This window comes from Drosophila guanche, unplaced genomic scaffold (genome assembly GCF_900245975.1).
Source record: "Drosophila guanche unplaced genomic scaffold, DGUA_6, whole genome shotgun sequence".
NCBI lineage: Eukaryota > Metazoa > Arthropoda > Insecta > Diptera > Drosophilidae > Drosophila > Drosophila guanche.
This window is the reverse complement of record NW_022995751.1, coordinates 268,693-292,035: the sequence shown is the minus strand read 5'-3', so window position 1 is coordinate 292,035 and position 23,343 is coordinate 268,693. Positions and strand designations below refer to the sequence as shown.

At 50.2% G+C, this 23,343-nt stretch overlaps 8 protein-coding genes across 10 annotated transcripts; 6 read left to right on the top strand and 2 right to left on the bottom strand.

Annotated features, from left to right (window-relative positions):
- Positions 1-206: 206 nt before the first annotated feature.
- Positions 207-9,215, top strand: LOC117587492 (ketohexokinase). Its single transcript, XM_034278264.1, has 2 exons — positions 207-210; positions 7,688-9,215. The coding sequence occupies exon 2, from the start codon at positions 7,688-7,690 to the stop codon at positions 8,810-8,812; it is 1,125 nt and encodes a 374-aa protein (XP_034134155.1). The 5' UTR covers positions 207-210; the 3' UTR covers positions 8,813-9,215.
- On the top strand, positions 727-2,060 carry LOC117587494 (ketohexokinase). The gene has a single exon (XM_034278266.1). The coding sequence runs from the start codon at positions 972-974 to the stop codon at positions 1,902-1,904; it is 933 nt and encodes a 310-aa protein (XP_034134157.1). The 5' UTR covers positions 727-971; the 3' UTR covers positions 1,905-2,060.
- On the bottom strand, positions 2,106-19,729 carry LOC117587481 (tuberin). 3 transcript variants are annotated; one of them, XM_034278211.1, is made up of 16 exons: positions 11,351-11,507; positions 11,140-11,264; positions 10,826-11,077; positions 10,629-10,765; positions 10,394-10,568; positions 7,372-7,578; positions 7,161-7,305; positions 6,327-7,099; positions 5,663-6,272; positions 5,412-5,611; positions 5,094-5,350; positions 4,124-5,029; positions 2,779-3,424; positions 2,545-2,715; positions 2,388-2,483; positions 2,106-2,326 (listed from the first exon to the last, which is right to left on the bottom strand). In XM_034278211.1, exons 1-16 carry the CDS (start codon positions 11,403-11,405, stop codon positions 2,207-2,209), a joined length of 4,875 nt encoding a protein of 1,624 aa, XP_034134102.1. In that variant the 5' UTR covers positions 11,406-11,507; the 3' UTR covers positions 2,106-2,206. The 3 variants fall into 3 exon arrangements, with proteins under 3 accessions (XP_034134102.1, XP_034134101.1, XP_034134103.1); XM_034278210.1 differs by having other exon boundaries at positions 2,779-5,029; XM_034278212.1 differs by lacking the exons at positions 10,394-10,568; positions 10,629-10,765; positions 10,826-11,077; positions 11,140-11,264; positions 11,351-11,507 and adding an exon at positions 19,725-19,729 and having other exon boundaries at positions 2,779-5,029.
- On the top strand, positions 8,832-10,305 carry LOC117587490 (peritrophin-48). Its single transcript, XM_034278261.1, has 2 exons — positions 8,832-9,264; positions 9,327-10,305. Exons 1-2 carry the CDS (start codon positions 9,051-9,053, stop codon positions 10,265-10,267), a joined length of 1,155 nt encoding a protein of 384 aa, XP_034134152.1. The 5' UTR covers positions 8,832-9,050; the 3' UTR covers positions 10,268-10,305.
- Positions 12,661-14,633, top strand: LOC117587504 (alpha-endosulfine). Its single transcript, XM_034278276.1, has 3 exons — positions 12,661-13,007; positions 13,583-13,771; positions 13,840-14,633. Exons 2-3 carry the CDS (start codon positions 13,589-13,591, stop codon positions 14,011-14,013), a joined length of 357 nt encoding a protein of 118 aa, XP_034134167.1. The 5' UTR covers positions 12,661-13,007; positions 13,583-13,588; the 3' UTR covers positions 14,014-14,633.
- Positions 14,876-19,292, top strand: LOC117587484. Its single transcript, XM_034278221.1, has 5 exons — positions 14,876-15,973; positions 16,033-16,186; positions 16,245-16,606; positions 16,665-18,916; positions 18,974-19,292. The coding sequence occupies exons 1-5, from the start codon at positions 14,921-14,923 to the stop codon at positions 19,212-19,214; spliced, it is 4,062 nt and encodes a 1,353-aa protein (XP_034134112.1). The 5' UTR covers positions 14,876-14,920; the 3' UTR covers positions 19,215-19,292.
- Positions 19,730-20,824: 1,095 nt separating the features above from the next.
- Positions 20,825-22,017, top strand: LOC117587500 (viral IAP-associated factor homolog). The gene is made up of 2 exons (XM_034278271.1): positions 20,825-20,956; positions 21,140-22,017. The coding sequence occupies exons 1-2, from the start codon at positions 20,951-20,953 to the stop codon at positions 21,854-21,856; spliced, it is 723 nt and encodes a 240-aa protein (XP_034134162.1). The 5' UTR covers positions 20,825-20,950; the 3' UTR covers positions 21,857-22,017.
- LOC117587495 (tubulin polyglutamylase complex subunit 2) lies at positions 21,984-23,207 on the bottom strand. The gene is made up of 4 exons (XM_034278267.1): positions 23,052-23,207; positions 22,816-22,983; positions 22,469-22,764; positions 21,984-22,405 (listed from the first exon to the last, which is right to left on the bottom strand). Exons 1-4 carry the CDS (start codon positions 23,122-23,124, stop codon positions 22,028-22,030), a joined length of 915 nt encoding a protein of 304 aa, XP_034134158.1. The 5' UTR covers positions 23,125-23,207; the 3' UTR covers positions 21,984-22,027.
- Positions 23,208-23,343: the final 136 nt, after the last annotated feature.

The following is a 23,343-nucleotide window of genomic DNA, read 5'->3' as shown; positions in this document are numbered from 1 at the left end:
ACACAACTTTGTTCGCGGCTTGTTCATTAAAGCAAAGTTTTGCTGAGCTTATTTTCGTGGCAGCGCCAACCGGCCCCATGTGTGTCTGTCTAGTCATGGTATTTGCGGTGCGGCATTGGTTGAATTCTGCAAAATCATGATGCAGACACGGTGCGGGGGGGTTGGAGGCGTAACGAAATCATGTTATGCAAATTATCATAATTCCCAAATGTCAGTCAAAAGAAGTTCGACATACAATCACTTTTTTTTGGGGGTCATCCTGTGATCACATACGAATATGTATCTGCATATCTAAAAATGTATGTATGTACATTTCTTGACTAGACTTCCGCTTCAGGCTTTAGCAAATGGAATGAAACCAATCAATTTAATCAATTTACATTCATATTCAGCATGAATCAATTGGCATTACATACTTATGTTAATTCAATAATAGCGGTCTGGCTTAATGTTTATGGTTGCCCCGTTAATGATATGTAATTGGAGCGACGCGACCAATTTGACTGCAGTTAACATAATCGAAGGGGGGAAATAAATAATTGAGAGTGAGAAATAAATAAATGAGAGAAACAATTGAAGGCGCGATCAGCGGCTGAGACTGCTGCGTAGTTGCTCTCTCCGCTTGATAAGCAATAGAGAGAGAGAGAGAGAGAGCAAGAGCTTTGATGGTCGAAGCTTTAGTTACTCTTTCGTTGGATCAGCAGTGTCTACGTTGGAATAATTCTATATATATATACCATGAGGTTTCAGCATAACCGTAATACCCGCTGCCAGTGTATACAAACAGCTGTAAAACACGATCGGCAGTAAATAAAAGTAGCAAATTGTGCAATGTATGCCTTCAAAGACGAACAAGCGTATATTCTGATTAGATTGAGTGGAAAATAAAGCTCCAGAAGACTGTAAATACAGCAGAACACATTCGATAATCGCGCGAGTGGCCAGTGACCAGCAAAGATCTGTGTGTTGCCATGAACGAGGAGACTCTTGCTAAGTCCGTGCTGTGCGTGGGCTGCACGGTCATCGATTTTGTGACTATCACTGGCAGCTACCCCAAGGAGGACACCGATCGACGCTGCCTGGATGGCTTCTGGCAGCGTGGCGGTAATGCCTCAAATGTGTGCACTGTCTTGGGTGTGCTGGGGTCAAAGGTCGACTTCTACGGCATGCTGAGCACATCGGATGCGTTTCGTGTGCTGCTGGACGATCTGAAACGGCGGAATATCGGCACGAGGCACTGCCCGCACACGGACAAGGATCCACCGTTCTCCTCTGTGATACTTGCCCAAGACACCGGCACACGCACCATCATCCACTGCAACAAGAACTATCCACAAGTCACCTGGGAAGACTTCAAGAAGATCGATCTCCTGCGCTACGGCTGGGTGCACTTTGAGGCTCGAAATGTCGCAGAGACCTCCAGGATGATGGCGAGCATTGTGGAGCACAATCGAGTCAGTGGCGAAAGCATCATCATATCCCTAGACTTTGAGACTTTGTACGAACAAAACCTGCAGCTGTGCTATCCCTGCGACTATGTGGTATTCTCCAAGGAACTGGCCAGCCAGCGGGGCTGGAAGAGCCCAAGGGAAACCTGCGAATCTCTGGCAGCCGACCTGTCTTTGCAGGGCACACGATCACCGCCAGTTATCATCTGTCCCTGGGGCAGTGCAGGCGCTGTCTGCCTGGACGCCAGTGGCAACTGCCACGAGCTGCCGCCGTACAAGCCCCAACAGGTGGTGGACACACTGGGCGCGGGCGATAGCTTCATGGCTGGCTTCATATACGCCGCCCACAAGCACAAGCGGAATCTAGCTGAGGCTGTGGACTTTGCCAATCGTGTGGCCAGCCACAAAATCACCAAATTCGGCTACGATCATATTGGAGAGCTGAGCTTGACCTAGAAACAAATGGGGGGAAAACCCTAAAAGACCAAAAATGCTTCCCCATTTTCGTTGAAAGTTTCCTGCTGCTTCCTTGAGGATGTCAGCGCTTATATATTTTCACAAATTTTATAAACTTGTCAAAGTCATTACGAATATATGTATATATGTATTGTATGTATTATGATTATATGTTTTTAGCAGCGACCGATGCGGCGGCCTGCTGCAACTCAGCCGCCCTGCACTGACCGTATCCAGCAATCTTTGTGGGGAGCATGGCAGGATGATTGTTACTGCTCCGCAATCGAATGCCCAGTGGCTGTCTATGTGAACTTCATAAAGTCTGCTCGCTGGTCGTCCATGTCCGAGCCGATTGCCGAGGAGTGTATGCCAATGCCGCTCGAAGCACCGCTCTGCTGCTGACTGTTGTTGGCTTCGGTGAGCTGTGGAGGGACAAAAAGAATGCTGTTAGAATGCATTTTCCTCAGTGATGCAGGGCCCTACCTTGGCCCGCAGGCGCTTTATCGTGCGCAGTCGTTCCAGCCAGTTGGAGGCATACGGATTCTGTTTCTGCACACTCTGATAGACAAGCGAGGCAAGCTGAAAGACATTACGACATTTCGTTAGCAGTTAAATTCGTTCATTAAGTGCCTCTACTCACATTAGCATGCAGCGCCATTTGACGGGCGAGCAGCGGAGCGCTGCGATCAGACACAATCCTCGGCTGTGGATGGCAGACAAACTTTGATATCTCGGAGCGAGCCTTGACGTACACCCGATTCGAGTTCAGTTCCAGGGGTTCGACAATCACACAAGCGTAGTTGAATTGGCCCTGGAAAGGAGACAGTTAATGAACCACTTTCGGGATGCCTAGTGTCAGTCCAGTGGCTCTTACGGATATGGTGTTCAGGTTATATTCTTCGCCGCTTTCGTTGTAAATGATCTTGACGAAATCGTTGCCAATGTGGCCCTTCTTCTCGTTGCAGTTGGGATCGTCCTTCAGCTTGGTGGGCATCAGCGTGGCCACGTGAAAGGTCACCTGCAGAATGTCATCCTTCCAGATGTACGCAAACTTCCCATCGGCCCCGTTCCTGTCGAGCCCAATGAAGAGATTGTTCTGCTCGGCCTCCTTCAGACTGACCAGCGTGCCGATGTTGCGCAGGAACTCTATGTAGCGCGAGCTGCCGTGCGAATTGCGCAGGATTTCGACCTCGTTATTGCACTGCCCCTGGCCCACGTACAGCACACCGATCTTGTGCGTCTCGAAGGGCGGCACGAGGTCGAACAGCGTCACGGCATTCGAGTGCTCGGGCCCCAGCTTCAGCGGCATTTCCGTGACACCCAGCGATCCCGTGCTGTACAGCTGCAGGAACACAAAGCTCGGATTCATGCACAGCTTGGCATTGATCGGCGGCTTGGCGGGACCAAAGTTGCGGAAGCTGCTGGCCGGCGGGGGACGTGCCTTGCCATTGATCACCTCACGCACCGTCGAGATGGTCTTTGAGCGTCCCCTCATCATGTCGCCATTGCCGTTGCCATTGTTGCCATACTCCGAGCTGCCGCCCACATTCGTGCCATTGCTGCCACTGCTGCTGGACTTAGCCACGCCCTGCATTTGCTGCTGCGGCGGCCCAGATGCGCCGCCGAAGCTTGTGATCTTGTTCGCCGCCAGCAGCGGTGACTGTTTCACGGCAGGCACTGCGGCAGTCGTAGCCGAAACAGGTGCTGGCGACAACGGAGGTTTGGCTGCCGTGGGCAGGGCAACGGCACCATGCTGACTGCTGACGTCGTCCGCCGAATGCTGCTTGGGTGGCAAGGTGCCGCTCTCTGGCTGCAGATCTTGGACAACTTGCGGAGGCGTTGAGCCAGCTATCTCCTCCGGTATGGCCTCGCAGCTGACACGCATATCCTTCGTGCTGTACTGGACACTCTTCTTTTTCAGCGTGAGCTGGCTCTGCGGCTCATCCGCCACCTTGACGGGCTCCTGGGACAGCGGCGCCGGTTTGGCCGTTAGAAACGCCTGCCGCCAGCTGGAGCTCATTTCAGGGCTGGAGTTGACGCGACGCACGGGATTGCGGGCCCGATTCTGCGCATCCTCAAACGCCAGCGAGTCGTCGTCTGCCTCACCGTCGCTCACACTGCCGCAGAGAGCTGCCTCCTTGCCGCGTTTGCCAGGTGCGGTTACCCGTGGTATGGGAATCGCTGCAGTTCCCGAGGGACCACCACCACCATTGCCATTCCCATTGCCATTGCCGTTGCCACTGCCAACACCGCCAACCGAATGAATCTCCTCCTGGCGCTGCAGCGCTCGGGCTTTGGCCCGCAGCTCGCTTGTGGGTGGAGCAACAGCCGCACTTGGCTGTGGTTCGACGGCCTGTTCTTCTGGAGCTTCCTGTTCCCCATCTGCTTCCGGTTGCGGCTGTCCCTGCACCGTGCTGTCGTGCAAAGTGCTGTCCGGCCCAAACACTCCCCCGTAGGCCGTGGGCAAGAAGAGCGACACGACATTGTTGAAAGGCAGATCCTGTCCAAAGCAGTCGTTGGTGATGGGGTTCTGGATGCGCGTAATCCACGAGATGTTGCCAGTCGGACGCCGGATGAAGATCTCCGCCCAGCCGGTGCACGCCCGCACACAGACCGGCTGCTGGACAACAGATCCCGCGGGACTCATGCTGGCCGAGGACTGCGACAAGGAGTTGCCCAGCAGCGAGGTGTTGCTTCCCGTGTGTGGTCCATCGCCAAGTCCTCCGCCCAGGGCCTCGGGATTGGAGCCCCGCCGCGACAGCGCATCCAGCGAGGCTGTCGAGCTGTTGGAGATCTGTCTGTGCGGATGGCCTGTGGCCGCCGAGTTGGACGAGGAGGAGGAGGTGAGCTCGGTGCTGCCGGCCGACTCGTTGCCGCTGCTATGCTGCAGGCTCACCTTCGTGTATCGTCGCTCTCGCTCGGGGGAGAGTGGTGCCGTTGCGTCGCTCAGGCTCTTCGAGTTGAGGCTGATGCTGGGGGCTTTGCCCAGCTGTGCGCACCGCTCGCAGAGGCCGCTGCGCGTGGGTGCAGAGGGGCAGCCGGAGGTGGTGATTGTCACCAGATTGTTGCCCACCAGCCAGGTCTGCGAGACGCCATCCTTCAGCAGAAATTCGGCTGCTGGCAAACTGCAAGACAACCAATAAAAAGGGGCTTAAAACGGGAGCCTAAAGATGCTTCTTTTTTGCGTACCGCTTGGGTGGCGACGGACACGGCGAGAAGGTGTGACGGGCGAGGAAATCGAAGCAGGTCTCCGCCAGCTCCGTGTGAAAGTTGCGCAGGCCATTGTTCATCTTTGGTCGCATTTCGGGATCATTTCGGGTCGTGGCATTCTTCCGACTGCCCCGCTCCGTGAGGCTGGTGCTGCGCTTGCGACTGGACGAGTCCTCGTTCAGGGAGTTCAGGTTGACAATGTCGTTGGACAGCATCTTGGCATTCGACTGCATCGACTGCGGGGATGGGGAGTGAATGAGAAAGAGCAGATCGCTGAGTCTGGGTGCCCCCACTTACGCTCTTGATGTAGTTCACGCAATTCTTGCGCAGCTCCAGCTTGCACTTGAGGAACCAGCCGGCTATGACGTGGTGGGCCAGCGACACTGTGTAGTGGTCGTAGCGATGCGGCTTCGTGTACGGCAGTGAAATGGCAAATACGTACATGTTGTGCATGGACGTGAAGTTGGTGAAGAGATGCTTCGACAGGTGGATCAGCACTGCCCAAAAGAATAGAGGGTAAAAGTCCGTGGGATATTCCATTTACTTACACGACAGAAACTCCAGCACGGGAATGGCCAGCGTGTTCGTGTCGGACATCTTGCTCATCTGCAGCAGCACCTCCGGCAGCTTGCGCATCAGCGACTCGGGCATCTCCAGTATCAGGATGGTCATCGTGTTGATGCACACGCTGGCAATGCCAGTCAGCACGCGCGCATTGAGCGCCGTGATGATGCTGTAGTGATGCGGCGGCTGCAGGCACTCGTGGTAGATCACCAGCGAGGCGATGGCCGGCAGCACCAGAGCGTGAAACTCATCGGTGGAGCGCCTGAATTTGTTGTTGCTGACCGAATTGATTTTGAACAGCGTGTTGGCCAGCTCCTCGATGTCGGTGCCTTGGATGAGCGCCTTGTTCTGCAGCATTTTGGGCAGCTCCTTGATGACCAGCTCGAACACCTGAAAGTCCGTGTCCTGCTCCAGGCACCGCACAATCAGCTTGCAGACGCGTCGTATGGATATCGCAGTGGCATGCGCCTGCGGCAGCAGCGGCGACTCAATGCCCAAATAGTGGCTGAACTTCACAGCCTCCTTTCCGCCCGTTTCCGGATAGCCAATGTGGTAGGAGGCATTGGCCCGAGCCTTGAGTATCCAGGTGAATATCTAGGGAATAAGTGAAATTATATAAACAGCCAGTCCAGGTGTTTGTTTACTCACTTTAAGGCGCACAATGCTGGTCTGCTCGAAGATCTTGGGCCAATCGTAGTGGAGCTCGAGGTGCTCCAGCAGAATGTTGAATATTTTCATGGCATGTGCAGCTGGAAGGCGGTGCAGCTTGGTGGCAAACACCTTGACCAGCCCATCGACGGCAGCAATGATGTCCGCCACCTCCGACTCATTCTTGATAATGGCCACCGACCCCTCCAGCAGAGGCGCCCCAGAGTCGGCAGCGGCCAGGTGACGCATGTGCTCAAAGGGACGATTAATGAGCGCCTCAAGCGTGTCCAGCAGATCCACACACCGCTTGGTGTCGCAGTGCAGGGCAAAGTTGGACAATGCCCGCGCAACGGCCACACGCACCTGCACACTGGGCTCCTGATGGATCTGCGCCAGATGGGTAAGGACGACACGATTGAGTATCTCCTCCTCGTAGCAGGCGCGGTTCTGGTCCATAATGCGCACCAGCGACTCGATCGTCTTGATGCGTACATTCACATTGGCCATGCGGTAGTAGCGGCGGATGAAATGCGTCAGCACCTGCAGCCACTCCGGCCGTGTGGCTGTCACCTGACGCGATCGATACTCGATCAGGGCTAGGACAGAGGCTTCTGGGCGCCTCTCTGCCACACGCTCGATGAGATCGTAGATGCGATCGACGTTGCCCAGTATCTGCGAGCGATCCTGCTTCAGCAGCTTCTCGATGCAGTCGATGTTCTCGTGGAAATTGATCTGCAGAGGCTGCAGGCGCTCCTTGTTCATGCCCGAGACCTCTGTGTGGATGGAACAACAATTAATATCAGACATAAAAGAACCCATTAAGCGTGTACCTACCGTAGAACTCAATGTTGTTCACAATCGCCGACATAATGTCACAGATTCTGTCCCAAATGATCTCCGAGAGGCCCGTCTTGTTGATCACCTTTCGCACGCTGAGTATCACCTCGAATGTGACGATCACCTGTCGACTATCCAGTGCCTGAAAAGAGTCACAAGAAATACTTTTAAAAATATAATCATGGATAGTGCAAATAGTGGCACTTACGCGCAGGAAACCAGTGAGCACATTCGTCGCATACGCCATCGATGAGACCTGGAAAATGATGTTCGAGCAAAAGATGTTCATTGTCAGGTGGAAGACAGCTCCGCGCAACAGCTGCGCATCGTCGTAGAGGGAACGATCGTTGAGGATGCTGAACATTATCTTCATGGAATGATAGCCCAGCTGGGTGCCCAACAGATTCTTCATTATCTGCAACGAATAAGTGAGAGTGGTGGGGGGAGTTCTCCTGAAATTCTGTCGTAGTGTTTTGAATCATTTCTATAGTTATTTTTGGCAGAGATTCTATTCAAAATTCCAGATGAAAAAGCAAATCGTTCGGGAGTTCATTACGGTCAAGAAGGTGCGCTACTTGCCACGGCAGCCTTCGCCCCCACCGCAGCCACCGCCACCGCCGCCACGCCAGGTGCTCGTGGTGGGTAGCTGCACCTTGGATCTGGTCACGGTTTGCGAGTTTCATCCTACGGCCGGCGTGGATCAGCGCACCAGCGAGGGTTGCTGGCGGCGGGGCGGCAGCGCCTCCGATATGTGCAGCGTTCTGCGTCGCCTGGGCACGCCTTGCGAGTTCCTTGGGCGACTGAGCAGGGCCAGTGCCTTCGAGGAACTGCTGACCAGCTTCCACTCGATGGGCATCGACATTTCGCACTGCCCAATGTCGGCCCAGCAGCCGCCGCATCGCAGCATCATCACCATACGCGGCAGCGAGACGCACACCATACTGGAGTACTCGAATCGAAGGCAGGAGCTCACCTTCCAGCAGTTCATCGGGGCCATCGACTACCAGCGGTACTCGTGGGTGCACTTCGAGTGTCGCAATCCCATGGAAACGGTGCGCATGATACGCGCCGTGCGCGCCTTCAACGAGCGCTGCCCTGAGGCGAGAATCATTCTGTCCGCCGATCTGGGCAGCCTGAAGAAGCCCAGCCTGATGGTGGCCGATCTGGTGGATTATGTGTTTGTCCGCAAGCAGCTCAAGCAGACTTATTCGTACATGAACGGCCACGAGACGGTATGGGCTGTACGCGATGGACTGCGTCAGGTGCGTGCTGAATGGGAGAAAGATCAGCCCAGAAAGACGCCCCACCCCACACAGGGCACCCCTCCCGTAGACCCGAACCTCTGCCCGGGGCCGCCACAGAACGGCCCCACAATTATCTACAACAACTATGCGGAGGGTGCCAGCTGCCTGCTGCCCGAGGACAGCTTCTTCAAGGTGGGACCTCACACGCCGCAAAAGATTGTGGACGTGATCGGTGAGAATGAGACATTTGCGGCGGCGGTAATCTATGCTCTGCTGGAGGCAAAGCTGCGGCTGCGCGACGCCCTGGCATATGGCACTCGGGCGGCCGTCTTGAAGGTACAACAGAACGGATTCGATGGTCTGCGCTGCCTGCCCAAGGATCTCGTTGGATGCTACTACGCCTAAGCGATGATTGAGCGGCTGAGTTCATGACCAAACTGGGTTATCAAGCATCAAGCGCTGCTCTAAGCAAGAGTTTTGGCCTTGAGTTTGGCTGGAAAAACACCCAACCGCTGAGGAATCAAAGTGTACAGATTCATTGATCGTTGTTTAGTTAATCATCCATCTGGCAGCATGTCGCGGCTGTCGATAAGAAGTCCCGCAGAATGTGTAATTCTCTGATAAGACGGTGCTGTGTCTGTGGATGGATGGGGGCTCCATTGCAAATGCCAAATTAGATATTGACTCGAGGGAATTTTCATTAGCATTAATAATCGAATGTCAATGCAATCTCGGAAGCGATTGCCACAAAAGCGATGATGTGATTCGTCTTGAGGAGGACATAAAAAGGTGCCCGTCGTCAAACCAGTGCCGCATTCGCTATTCGAAGCGCAACAAGAGACTAATTCAAATGGAGAGTGAGTGTGGAGGAGGGAACAGGAGACGTTCGGATGCTAAACCAGAGCTTGTTTGCTTGCAGATCGTTCAATGGTGATTCTACTGCTACTGGCAGTGAGTGTGGCGAGTGGCAGTGCTGCGCATGACCCGAGAATCGCCGCTCTGTGTCGGCTTTCGACCGCCTGGAGACTGCTGCCCGATGAGCGACACTGCGGCAGGTTCTATGTCTGCACTGGGGATGCAGAGGATGCCTACCAGGAGTTCAGCTGTCCGCTCCACTATCGCTTCAGCGCCGAGCAGGGTATCTGTGTGCCCGGTGCCTGCAACGAGGTGACCAGCTCCTGCAACGTTTCCACCAGTGCGGAGCGCATACCGAGCGACTGCACCCGCTACCGCCGCTGCACGCCAGCAGGCGCCTACTCAGTGGCGCGATGCGTCAGTGGCAGCTACTTTGACACCGGACGACGCGCCTGCCTGCCAGTGGCCGTGACGGCAGCACACCAGTGCAGCTGCCTGCTGCCGGACCACGCCACGGTGGCCAATCCGAGCGACTGCGAGACCTACTATCGCTGCGAGAGCGGCGAGGCGGTGCTCGTTCAGTGCCCTGCTGGCCAATACTTTGAGAGCAGCGTGGGCAGCTGTCTGCCGGACACGACCGGCATCTGTTTCGAGAAGCCCACATTTCCGCCGTTTCTCACGGACCACGCGCTCGCCCTGGACGAGTGCATCAGAACTGGCAGCCGGCTGGCGCCCCACAGCAGGGACTGCGGCCGCTACTATGTCTGTGCGGACAAGCGTGTCCTCGAGATGAGGTGTCCCAGGGGTCAATACTTTGATGCGGTGCACCATTACTGCGCTCTGGACCTCGCCAGTGAGTGTCAGCGACCTGAGGACGACCTGAGCGAGGCGAAGACTCTCGAGGTGACAGAGACGGCGGCGATAGCAAAGAAACCACCGCCACCACCAGAACGGGAAGTCGTCGCGAATTACGATAAATTCTCGTCAAAGTTTGTTTCGTTTTGAGACATTTAAAGTACTTAATAAAAAGGTTATAAGATCCACATCACCATCGTCTCAGAGAGAGAGAGAGATGCCTTCCTGCATGCCAAACAGGATCACCAATCGGACAGAAATCTATGTAAATCTCACCTTGTGGGAGGACGGGCAGTAGCTCAAACAGTCGACAACTCGACACAGCGTGATAATGCACTGTGGAAGCGGCTCGCTGGGGAATATGGTGTAGCCAATGACCATCTCCAGAATGGTGAGGCACTGCAGGCCGATGTCGACGTCGGTGACGGTGCAGCTCAATTCGCAGGCATTCCTAAGCAGAAGGGAGAAACGTAAAACATATGCTGAGATTATATTTGACAAGATCACCCACTGTACGATTCCAACGAGAATGTCTTTGTCCAGATGGGCTGCATTAAACTTGATCAGATTGACCAGCATGTCCAGGTACGGGCAGAGGAGATTGGCCTCTGTTATTGCTGGGATCCACAGCAGCATGAATTTGCCAATCTGCCAATTAACGAATGGAAATTTAGTTAAGAATTCTCCAAGCACATGGTTCAGGGTTACCTTTTCTTCAAAGTTTGTGATATTCTTGCCGTTTTCCGTGAGTGTGTCCAGCAGCTCGAGCAGATGCCGCAGGTCCTCCCGCGCCTCGTGGTTCTGGATGACCAGAAAGAACTTCTCCCTCATGAGAGTGAGGTTCTTGTACTGTGTGTGAATGAGTCGCTTGTAGAAGCTCAGGGCAATCTGTCGTGTTTCCGCCGGCTTGTTCGGCACTATGAGATCGTTGGTGAGATTCCACAGGTTGGTAATGGAAGTCTGTGGGGACGGAAGATAGCTTTAGAACTGGTTTCGCTCCCAGTCGTCTGCCTGCTACACACCTCATCCAAGTTAAAGTTGTTCAGCGTGTCGCCCAGCTCCTTGAGCATCTTGCACCGCTGTGCGACGGGCTGTTCCGGTCGCAGCTCCCGCTCGTATGGCCGCAGTCTGTTCTCCCCTGCATTGCCTGTGCAAAACGCAGCATTAATACAAATAAATAAAAAGGGCCCGACGACGGTGGTGCTCTACCCAACAACTGGAGTCGTTCATTACCTGTCGGTATGTGTTTGATAAAATTTTTGAACTTTGACTTGTTGTTGGAGCTCATAGTGGATCGTTCTCTGGGCGGTGGTCGGTAAAACAGCTAGCAGCGTGCACAATTTTTAGTTATTTTCGATTCTAATAACAATTTACAGGCCCCAGCTGCTGCTGCATGCAGTGTGACCGCGGACTTATCGATAAAATAACCGCCCGACCCTCGAAAAGAAACCTAAGTATAGCTTCTCCTTTTCAAAAAATAAACAATAGACCCGTTGAAAATCATATTCCGCGATTTTGCTATTCTTTTGAATATTACCAGCTATTTTGCACTCTCAGCACTCAAACTATAAGTTTATCCAATTGATGAATCAATTCTCCACAAGATTAGTGAGCATTCTAGACTTGTTTTTATTTAATTGTTTACAATATAAGGTTACAACTAAAAAGGTAAATACAAAATAACTTAGCAAAAAATGTAGGAATGCAGCGTAAATGGGAATGCAATGTTACGTAATTTGACTACTCGAAGTATTTCAAACAGTAGTAAGGCCTATCCATTAATTAATGTTAAAGTTCCGTTTTCCAGGCAGACTTTTAGCTGCTACTTGCCATGTACACAATAAATGAAATTGTCACGGAGGCACCTAGCGGCGAACCCGGCAACTACATGCCCACAAAATGTAAATCTACATAATTTTTACAGGGGTGTGTTAGCACAACAAGGTGAGTCCAAAGCTTGCTTTAGTGAAACATATCTCAGAATGTTTCAACTTTTCGAAACAATATAATAAAAGGAAGTCCATCCAGAACATTTAAATCGTGGAGATTTGATTTGTGCATCGAATAAAATTATAAGTTAAACGCAAAAAAAACGAACTTGCTGGTTATATTAATCGGAATATCAAATTCGTGGAAATGGATTAGGTATGAATTGTTTTTTCCGGTATATTTTGTAAATGAAAAGTATATCTTGGTATATTTTTCGTGGGTCGTACAGCATATTTTATCGATAACAGACGGTCACACTGAAAGCAACTGTGAAAAAAATGTACTTTTATTAACTTCTTTTTACCTAATTTCTAAACATTCCAACAAAAGGAATTCATAAATTCATAATTATATTGTGGAGAATTTATTGATGAATCGGATAAAATTATAGTTTTTGTGCGAAGACTCCTACCCAGCCAGTAATATTAAATAGAACATAAAAATCGATGAAAATGATTTAAGTTTTACATTATATTTACAGTATATTTTGAAAATGCAAGGTTATATTTTGGTATATAGAATAATAGAGGGTCGTGCGGTATATTTATCGATTCATATTCGGTCACACTCGACGCGTCTGTGAACAAAAAAATTATTTTAGTTTTTTGAACCTTGAAAAATTCTATTCATTTTAACTAAGCTGCGCATCTAAGCGTCTAGTTTCTCTGCCACATTCTAAAGTTTTCACCCGTTTTCCTCCCGCGATTGCACAGTGTCGTCAGTGTCACTTTTTCGTTGCTTTCCGCGCTCGCTAATTGGCAAACCAGATCCACGGAAAAGTACATACGCAAAAGGAACAAGAAGAACAAAAGGAGGAAAACAACAGTTAGTCGTCAAATCTACGAAGCGCGTCTGAGCTAGGAATAAGCTCTATTCTATTCACACACAACCAAACGTGCAGGTATGTATACACATGTAATAAATTAACGCAATATTTGAACATCTGATTATTACCCTTATATTTGCGTGCAGTCGCCGACGACGTCGTCGCGTCGTCCATATATCACCAAAGTAAAGTAGTCTTATTTGGTTGTGTTTGCGTGTGTGCATGCGAACTTTTGCCTTCCTGCCATCTACTTGTGTGCATGTGTCATGAAATGCAATTTTTATTTGGCATTTTTCGCGCCTCAGATTCCAGGCGTATTGCTCTTGATTTCTATACCCGGTGCTTCCAATGCATACATGGTACTCGTACAGTATGGTACAGGGTACCGTGTAGCAGAGAAACTCAACACCTATGGATGCCCTTCTCCAAGTGAAAAATAGTGTCAGAAATTACAGTTGGACTGGCCAGTGCCTGCTGTGATCAGGTTACCGGGTATCCATATGTCGAGTCACTCGACTATAACGTTCTCTGATTGTTTTGGGGAAACAGCGCCGCCATTTTTGACATATTCTCGTCGCCAAACATTAGTCGGAATAAGTTTCAGTTTCAGTCACTTACTAATCCGCGATTCATTGTGTTTTAAAAACCAGATTACCATGAGCTCGACGGAAGATAACAACAGCCCGGCCACCACGCCCCAGGAGGGTGAGGCCCCTGAGCAGACCAATCCCAGGGATCTGGAGAAGATTGAGGAGGAGAAGCTCAAGTCAAAGTACTCGAGCGGCATGCGTGTGCCCGGAGGCCACTCTGCGTTCCTCCAGAAGCGTCTGCAGAAGGGGGTAAGTGTGCCATGTGCCGATGCCCCATGGTTCGTCTCACATAATCGTTGTATCTGTCCCTTCTGCAGCAAAAGTTCTTCGATTCGGGCGACTATCAGATGGCCAAGCAGAAGGGTGGCAGCGTCAAGCAGGTCTTTGCCAACAAGGTGTCCACCGGCGAAGCCATACCAACGCCCGAGACCGTGCCGGCACGCAAAACCTCGATCATTCAGCCCTGCAACAAGTTCCCAGCGACGAGCTAAGCTCTCGTAAGCTGCCACCCCCAAGCACCCAAACAAACACACATCCCCCAAACGCTAAGCAGCAGCCCACCCCTCAAATGCTCCTAATATCTTATCTTAAATTCTATTGCTAATTGCGGCGCACTTTCGGCACCACTATGAGATTTCGCGTATGTTTCAATTGGTCTAAATTGTATCCCCCACAAAAAGAGCTGCTCCCCGAACCTTATTAATTTTTAAGTGAAACTGTATTGCATATTCCTTTGGCTAAACACCCATACACACCTACTTGTCCACCCAAAATCTCAAGATCAAGTCATTTCTCATGCCAAGGAAGTTGGGCAGCACGGAGCTTGTTGCAGAACATTCATATAATGTACCCCAATCTGTGTAACATTATCTTAACTTACCCAGATTGGATGTAGCCTTAAGTATTACCAGCATAATAAACATAAGTTGGAGCCAGCAAGCTAAATTTTTCTCGTATTGTAAGACCTCCCAGAAGGCACAAGTCTCGTTCAAGCTTGCCGAATTCAATTTTTAATGCGAAAACCAAACTGTCGTAATAGAATCTGTTGTAAATGAGTCCATGTATATGGCATTATAATGAACTAAAATAAAAAATCCTGTTCGTACTACCACATTTAAGTGTTATTAGATTAAACTTGTAGTCTCAGTTCGGGAAAAAGTTACATATGTACCTCTGAAAGGCATACAGTGGAAATTTTGAATTATATAAATATATTTTGTGTGGTAAGTCTGTTTTTAAATTAAGCGCCGAACCTATCGATATTCATCGATTGTCATAGTGCCCACCACTAGCTTGTGTATTTGGTGTGTCGCGCTGAAAATGTGTGACCAGTTGCCAAAAACACCAATCGATTTTAATAACAATTTATTCTCATCCGCATTTTAAAAACAAATATTTATGGATGCATTCGACGAGCGCACCCACAGTCTGCTCGAAGTGGTGGCTCACCTGGCCTTTCTGTTGGGCGCCGAGGAGAGTGGACCGAAAAGGCCAACAGCTGCGTCGGTGGCCAGGAAGCGCAGCCAGATTTTCGATTCTCTGCTGCGGAATGGCACAATGCCCGCCTCCATGAAGGAGGCGCTCTTGCGGCAGGTGTGCAGGGACATCAGGAGCGAGAGAAAAGATGAAACGTTGCGCCACTTCCAGCAGATACTCGGCTCTCAGGATCCGTTCCTGGATGCTGCTGACTGCAAAGGACCGCAGAATGATGCTGAGTGCAAAACGGTGTCCAGGTTCAGGCTCAAGCTTCTACAGCCAGGACCACTGCAGCTGAAAAAGCCGGCCAATGATAGTGAAGGGTATGCAGCCCTAAGTGATCTTAAACCAATGATGCTAACCTCCATCGATGAATTGCGACGGAAAGGCAACCCGCTCCATTTCACGCCCCGCTCTGGTTTAGCCCTCGTCAGTTTAAGTGAGAGGCGCGCTCCCCCCAAACGATTGCAGTTGCAGGTCCCCTCCGAGACCTGCTCCGCCATCTCACAGTCCTTGGCACGCATTAGGGAGCCAAAGGACCAAATGATGCGCATAACATATCGCCTACCGCTGCCAACGAAAAGGCCACCGCCTGATAAAACCAGGGCCCGGGATGAGCTGAAGAAAAACTTCATAGCCAAGGCTATGCCCGAGAAGCACTTCTTGTCGGATACTAGCATGAGCAACGAACTGTTGCTGAGCCAGAACAAAGATTTGGTGCTGCATTACGTCGAGCAGGAGGTGCTAATTGACCACTTGAAGAAGGCAGCCGCAGGTCTGCAATCAGAGACCTTCCAGTGCTCAGCCGAAGCCGGGGATCTACTTCAAATAAAAAGAAACACCACGGTGCGAACAGTGCTGCCCGAGGTGCTGTCCGATTTTGTAGAACCATTCATGCGGTCTGGCACCGCCTTCCGACGCCTTAGTGCGCGCGTCAAGAGCGGAGGGCCCCGCCAGGAGGGACCGCTTAATCGGGTAATTCGCTCACTCTCGAATCTTCATCTTTGCCATTACTAAATAACCTATCTTTGCAGGCCATGCGGGACATCCTCATTGATTTGTTGGCCACTAATCGACAGTTTTTGCATTGCCTGCCCGCCGAAAGCTTCTCGCAGTTGCTGCTCTCAGCCCAACCTGCCATGCAAATGATGCAGCATCTCGAGATGATGTTCGATGCAGAACCTAGTCGTAAGCATTTGGCATGCCGATCCACCTCTCATCGTTAATATTTGACCGACATTTGCAGTGAACTTGAACTTGGGTGTGCCTGGAACTGTTCTCCTGACCAGCATTGGGACGGCCATTGACAAGTGCCGAAACAGCGACTTCCTGCAGCTGCTGATGTATCTGCTGAAGTGCATGTGCCAGACATACTTTGCCCAGCTTCAGCGGTGGGTCTACAGGGGCGAGCTGGACGAGGCGGTGAACGAGATCTTCATCAGACGCCGTGCGCCACTGAATTCACAGATTGACGAGTGCAGCAAGGAGTTCTTCGACAAGGGTTACCAGCTGCACCTGGAGGAAGTTCCAGACTTTCTGTCTGGCTGCGAAAACATCATTTTGCAGTGCGGGAAGTACAATCGCCTGCTCAAGGCTTGCAATGCTCAGGTGAGAGAGTTATTTAGCGAAAGGAATGCATTGATTATAATCAATTGCACAATTACAGCATCCAGTCTTTGATGAGGAGTACCCCGATATAGTAGTATGTCTCTCGGAGGAGCAGCTCACGACGATGCGTACCAATTTAAACGATAAATATTGCCGGGTCCGTCAGACCTTTGAGGAGTGCAGTATGAAGAGTATTTTTGAGGAGCGGATGGCATCCAAGCTTCGATACAAGAACCGCATGGTCGAGCAAACGGCGTCTTTTATTGCCGCCTGGGAGGAGGAGCAGCGCGAGCTTCTCCTGGAAGCGAATGCCAAGAAGCGGCTGCGCTACAATCAGATGAACGCAGAGCAGGAACTCCAGCAAAAGAATCGTATCGAACAGCGCCGCCAGGAGGTCGTTCAAGAGCTGCAGCATCAGCGAGAACGTGAACGGTACGATGATCTGCTGCTGGAGCGTGAGAAGCAGGCGCTCTTAAATCAAATACAAGTGCTACATCAGAGGGAACAGGCAGCGGAGGATGCTTCCGAATCGGATATGGCCATGAGCCCCGATCATAGTTCAAATACGAGTTTTCAATCTTGCCTTGAAGCCCCTGAAGCAGATGCAGAAGCAGACCCAGTGGACACTCCTTCATTGAACGATGAAGAACAAAATGAAATAGTTCCAGAGCCAGCACCCGTCTCTGTCGTGCCATATCACAGAAGTCACTCGGATGTTCTCAATTCCAATGAAGAAGAACCCTCCTTACCCACTGAGCTGGATCGCAATCGCAGGCACATGTTGTCCTCCGCCCTGTTGCAGGAGTGCCAATCGGAGGTGCATCTGGAGCAGTCTTCCAGCTCAGGCACAGAGTTACGGGCACTCCTGCCTCCGGACATAAACATGAACCTCAATAGATTGGAGGACACTGCGGAGCAGAGTGATCTGGAACGGAACCGTCAGCGTATGCTGCAGCATGATGGATTCAATGCCTTCAACTCCACCGAGGATGTGCACACGCAGCGCGTCAAGTGCCATCTGAGTTCCAATTCGGCGCTGGCCATTAATCGGCGACGGGTGATGGCAAGCGAATTTGATATTCCGAGTGTTTGCAGAAAAGCCACAATCAAAATGGCTTCGATTGCGGAAAACGGTTTGCACTTGCCACTCGAAGTGCACAAGCTGCATGTGGTACAGCCTCTGGATGTCGGTACTCCGATGTCCACCACATCCGATGTGGATATTGATGGACTTTCCGACCACATTCCACTTCAAAAAGATGATGCTTCTGAAACAGATGCTGGTGAAGAGAACAACAGCCTGGATCCTGCAACACCTTTGTCGCTTACTCCATTGCCTGCTCAGCCTGCGCCAGCACTACAGGCTACAAGAGCGTCTTCAGGAGCCAGCAGATTCCAAACTGTTGGGTGGCCAACGAATTTTGGAAAGGTGAAAGAGCTGCAACAGCCGCAGAGCTCAGTCGCCTCGGTGCCGGAGTCGTGTAATCCATTTATGGCCAGGCGCTGTCTGCAAATGTCCGTGATGGAGCCCGTCAGTGCGCACTACGCGCTGCTTCGCAACGAGGTGCTGCGCATCTTCAAGGAGCAACGAGTCTACGAGCACTTTCGCATGCTGAGAAACTACTTCTTTCTGCTGAACGGCGAGTTTGGCACACAGCTCACAGGCGGCATTTTGGATCACATTAGGGTGGGAATGGATCCGGGCAGCCTCTGCCAGAAGGGTGTGCTGGACGCTATTCTCAACAACGCGCTCGGAGGCTGTGCGGCTGGCGAGGACGTCGTCGTTGCACAGAATCTCACACTGGAATGCAAAAAGATACCGGATGGCTTGGACTTCATGTCTCTGGATGCCACGTCCATGTTGACGCTAAATTGCAAAGTGAATTGGCCGCTAAGCTTGGTGATCAACGGCGAAACAATCATCAAGTATGGACAGATCTTCGAGCATCTGCTAAAGCTGCGTCATGTCACCTTTGTTCTTGAGGGCTCCTTCCAGCATCTCCAACTGCTGGCAAAGCAGCACGGATCAGCACTCCGCACTGCCCTGCAGTTTAGGCACCTGCAGGCGGTGCGCCACAAGCTGTCACACTTTATGACCACATTGCAGACCCATCTCGTGGCTAATGCGCTGCAGGCCACCTGGAACTCCTTCAAGAAGGACTTGTGTGGGTGCGACTGCATCGAGGGGCTCTATAGGATGCATGTGTCGTACTTGAAACGTGTGGCATTCCTGGCGCTGCTCAATCGTCGTAGCACCAAGATCAAGGAAACCATTGACGGCATTCTTGTGATTGTTATGCGGTTTTGCAAGTACGCTTTAATCCCTTAAAATGGTCGCCTACGATCTAATTCCACCTTCCTTTACAGGGTTCTCGAGTCGCAGTCTTTCGCTATGGAGGGAGAAGAGTTGGTGCATCCGCGCTACAAGCGCCTTGTACACGAGGAGGCAGAGTTTGAGAAGTTCCTGCAGTACTTCATCTACTTGGGCAACAAGCTGGCTGCCTCCGGGTACCAAGAGGAAATCGGAGACCTGATACGTGTTATTAATTTTAACAACTATTACAAGTTATCTGACGGATCCACATCGACCTTCACAAATCGAATGTAGCAATCGTGCGTCCGATTCTGTTAAAGGATTCTTTGATCCAAGAAGTGAGATAAGATTTCAAGATTTTAATAATGCATGCTGCTTGAAAAAAAACCAGAATGTTTAGGAGGCGCACATTATAGGTTAATTATTCAGTATAATTATGTTGCATTTTTTCCGAATGTTTTAGGACAATGAATTTTAATGAAGTAAAAAGATAAGATAAAACATCCCTAAAATCTTTAAAAAGCAATCAGCTTTTGTTAGCATGAGAAATTGTTGCACAACAAACATGGGCATGCCGGCAAAAGCTGGCTGATATGAAACTGACTTAAGATAAAAAAGTTGAACCTTGAAGTAGGCTACGGATTTTTTCTTAATTTCATGAATTTTTTGTTGCATACTTCAAGGTTTGATCAAGTTAAGAGAAAAAGGTTGAACCTTGAAGTAGGCTACGGAATTTTTCTTAATTTAATGAAATTTTTGTTGCATACTTCAAGGTTTGACCAAGTTAAGAGAAAAAAGTTGAACCTTGAAGTAGGCTACGGATTTTTTCTTAATTTCATGAAATTTGTGTTGCATACTTCAAGGTTTGACCAAGCTAAGAACAAAAATGGAACCTTGAAGTATGCAACAAAAATTTCATGAAATTAAGAAAAAATACGTAGCCTACTTCAAGGTTCAACTTTTTTCTCTTAACTTGGTCAAACCTTAAAGTATGCAACAAAAATTTCATGAAATTAAGAAAAAATCCGTAGCCTACTTCAAGGTTCAATTTTTAATCGTAACTTGGTTAAACCTTGAAGTATGCAACAAAAATTTCATGAAATTAAGAAAAATGTGTAGCCTACTTTAAGGTTCGACTTTTTTCTCTTAACTTGGTGAAACCTTGAAGTATGCAACAACAATTTCCTGTAATTTAAAAAAATTTCTAGCTTTCTTCAAGTTTTAATTTTTCAACTTGAAGTATGCTTCAAATTTATCGTTATTTCAGGAAATTTGTGTTGCATACTTCAAGGTTTAATTTTTTTGTCTTAAAAAGTAGCACAGTGACGTCCCCGCTAACTCGACACCCACTTCTGGAACTCTTATCATAATCTGCGCTTATGCGTTCCCTGCCAAAATCTGTGGGGGCTTACTTGGGCTAAGCGAAAGCATACATACATACGAAATTAGCAGAGTGGCGTCCCTGCGAACTCGACGCCAACTTCTGGAACACATATTTACAGAAGGGGTTTTTATGTATGTGTATGTTATGTATGCTTATCATAATCTGCGCTTATGCGTTCCCTGCCAAAATCTGGCTTACTTGGGCTAAGCGAAAGCATACTTCGGTATATTTCCGACGGTCAGGAGGAATTTTTTATCAATAAGCCCCCGGGCACACTGCCTCTTTTCTCTTTTTTGTTTGAACCTTTTTTTGTTAACAATCAAAGAAAATTAAGTCGTAAGAACTAACCAATCTTGTGGAGAATTTATTGATAAGTCGGATAAAATTATAGTGTTAGCGCTGAGACTCCTAACTAGCTAGTAATATTAAATATAATATCAAAATCGAGGAAAATTATTTAAGATTTACGGTATATTTACGGTATATTTTGAAAATGCAAGTGTATATCTCGGTATATTTCCGTGGGTCTGTCTGCGGTCCCACTGGCCATGAGTAATTTGTTCGTTTATTTTTAGTTTATGAATTTTTTTAGGCACGTTTTCTCTTAATTGCATCCCACCCGCTTTCGCAGCAGTAATAGTTGAAAATGCAGGTGAGGGATATATTTTAACGCATGACCAGCGCCAGGTGTGCGGGAAATGCGTGGAGTTCCACTTTTGTGGGTGTGCTCTGCAACTGAAATATGAAATTCCATATTTGGGCAGATGCGCTGCAATTTGCAGGCCGAAAATAAATGGAGTGTGAATGAAAACTCAAATGGTTTGAACTTTTGTAGGATCCAAATGAAGACACCGAGTGGAATGATGTGCTGCGGGCCAAGGGAATCATCGGACCCAAGCAGAAGGAGGCCGAAATCACAGAGGACCAGATCCAAGCCCTAATGGACGATGCGATACAGCGCCGCACAGACCTGCCACAGAGCGAGGGTCAGCGTGACAAGAAGATCGATGACATGTCGCTGGACGAGCTGGATGAGCTGGAAGACTCTGAGGACGAGGCTGTGCTGGAGCAGTACCGTCAGAAGCGTATTGCGGAGATGCGGGCCACGGCTGAGAAGGCCAGGTTTGGCAGCGTGCGCGAAATCTCGGGACAGGACTATGTCAGCGAAGTCACCAAGGCCGGCGAGGGTATTTGGGTGGTGCTGCACCTGTACGCGAACGGCCTTCCGCTCTGCGCTCTCCTCCACCACCATATGCAGCAGCTGGCGGTACGTTTCCCGCAGACAAAGTTCCTGCGCTCCGTTGCCACCACATGCATAGCGAACTTCCCCGAGAAAAACCTGCCCACGATATTTATCTACCACGAGGGCGCCATGCGGAAACAGTTCATTGGCCCCGTAGAGCTGCGCGGAGAAAAGCTGACGGTTGATGAGCTAGAGTTCATGCTCGGCCAAGTGGGCGCCGTCGCCACCGAAATAACCGAAGATCCCAGGCCCCAGATTAGGGACAAACTGCTTGCTGAATTGGAGGACAAGAGCTCGGACTTTTACTGAAGACCCTAAGCTCCCCACATCAATATCCCCATCCACATCCACATCCAAAACCTTTTAAGCTACGCCTCAGAGATGATCTGTAGCGAGATTCTTTTGTAGCATTTATGTTTCGTTGCCATCTTGTGCATTTTCTTCACCAATAAACCTTTACTTTTCTACACAAATCCGCATTCACTTATTACTCTGCTTGGAACTGCTGGCCGCCGCCGCCGCCGCCGCCGTCTTGGCCACGCTCTTCGGCTTGCCCCGGAATATGTTGGGATCGATGATGTTGTAGGGGTGCTCGCAGGCCGGATTGAGGACGCGGCCGCGCCTCAGCTCGTGCTCCTCGAGCAGATGGGGGGCGAGCAGCAGAAAGAGCTGCTCAGTCCATGAGGGAAGGCCGAAGCTGGAGAAGCACAGCTCCCAGTAGGGCAGTCCCAAGTGGGCGATGGACATCCGCAAATACTCGCTGAATGTTTCCGCCAGGAACTGCCAGCTCAGGGTGTTCAGCTCCAGCAAATAGAACTTGGGATTGTTCGAGCTTGTCGACTCATACAACATGCACACCTAAACGAAACGGAAACCAAGTTATTATATGGAATCTCAACACCCAAACTAGATCCTCATCACCTTCGCCATCTCGTTGATGTTGTTGATCTCAAATATCTTTGACTTGGCCGTGATGGTTGGCGTGGCGTTGCCCCACTTGTCTTTGCCCGTGCCACTGGAGGCACTCGGCACTGTCAGAGGCAGAAGATTGGCCGCCGAACTGGAGCCAGCTCCTGAGAGTTCCGGGCCCCCACTAGTCACAGCCGGCGGGAGAGCAACCCCACTGCTGGAGTGCGTCGTCTCGATATTCTCCCGCAAAAGTGTCACCTGCAGCAGGTGCGGGAAGTAGATGTGTCCCACGCGGCGAATGTCATTGGCTGCAGATGAGATGTGTAGGAGCAGGCCACACCAACACATGAGCTACTCACGCGCATACTGATAGCTCCAGTTGAGCACGAATCCGTCGGTAGACAGATAGAACTTCTTCATGTCTTCCGGCAGATAGACGCAGTGTCTCTGCTCCCAGTTGACCACCTGGCAAGCGGTCAGCGGCTGTCGTCGCTCCAGGCTCACATTGCAGACCCGCGGCACAGTTGCTGGCATATCATGAGGCAGGTTTCAGGATGTTAGAGCAGCTCTGGCTGACTTTGCGTTGGATACTCACAGAGCGTCTTGATGAGGCCCAGCGTTAGGTTTTCGTAGAATGCATCTTCCGGCGAGAGTTTCTTGTTCATCATTAAATAATTTTCGCCATACAAAATATTTTGTTCAGTTTAACGTGTCAGACGTGTGTTGCTCCCTACTACTTTTCCGATTCGATTGATTGATTTCGAGCAAACAAAACCCTGGCCTGGAAACGTGTTGTGTTGGAAACGGCAGGGCTGTCGCTTATAACAATCGGCAAACTGGCACAGGAACCGACTCACAACATTGAAAAGGATTTATTTACAAGTATT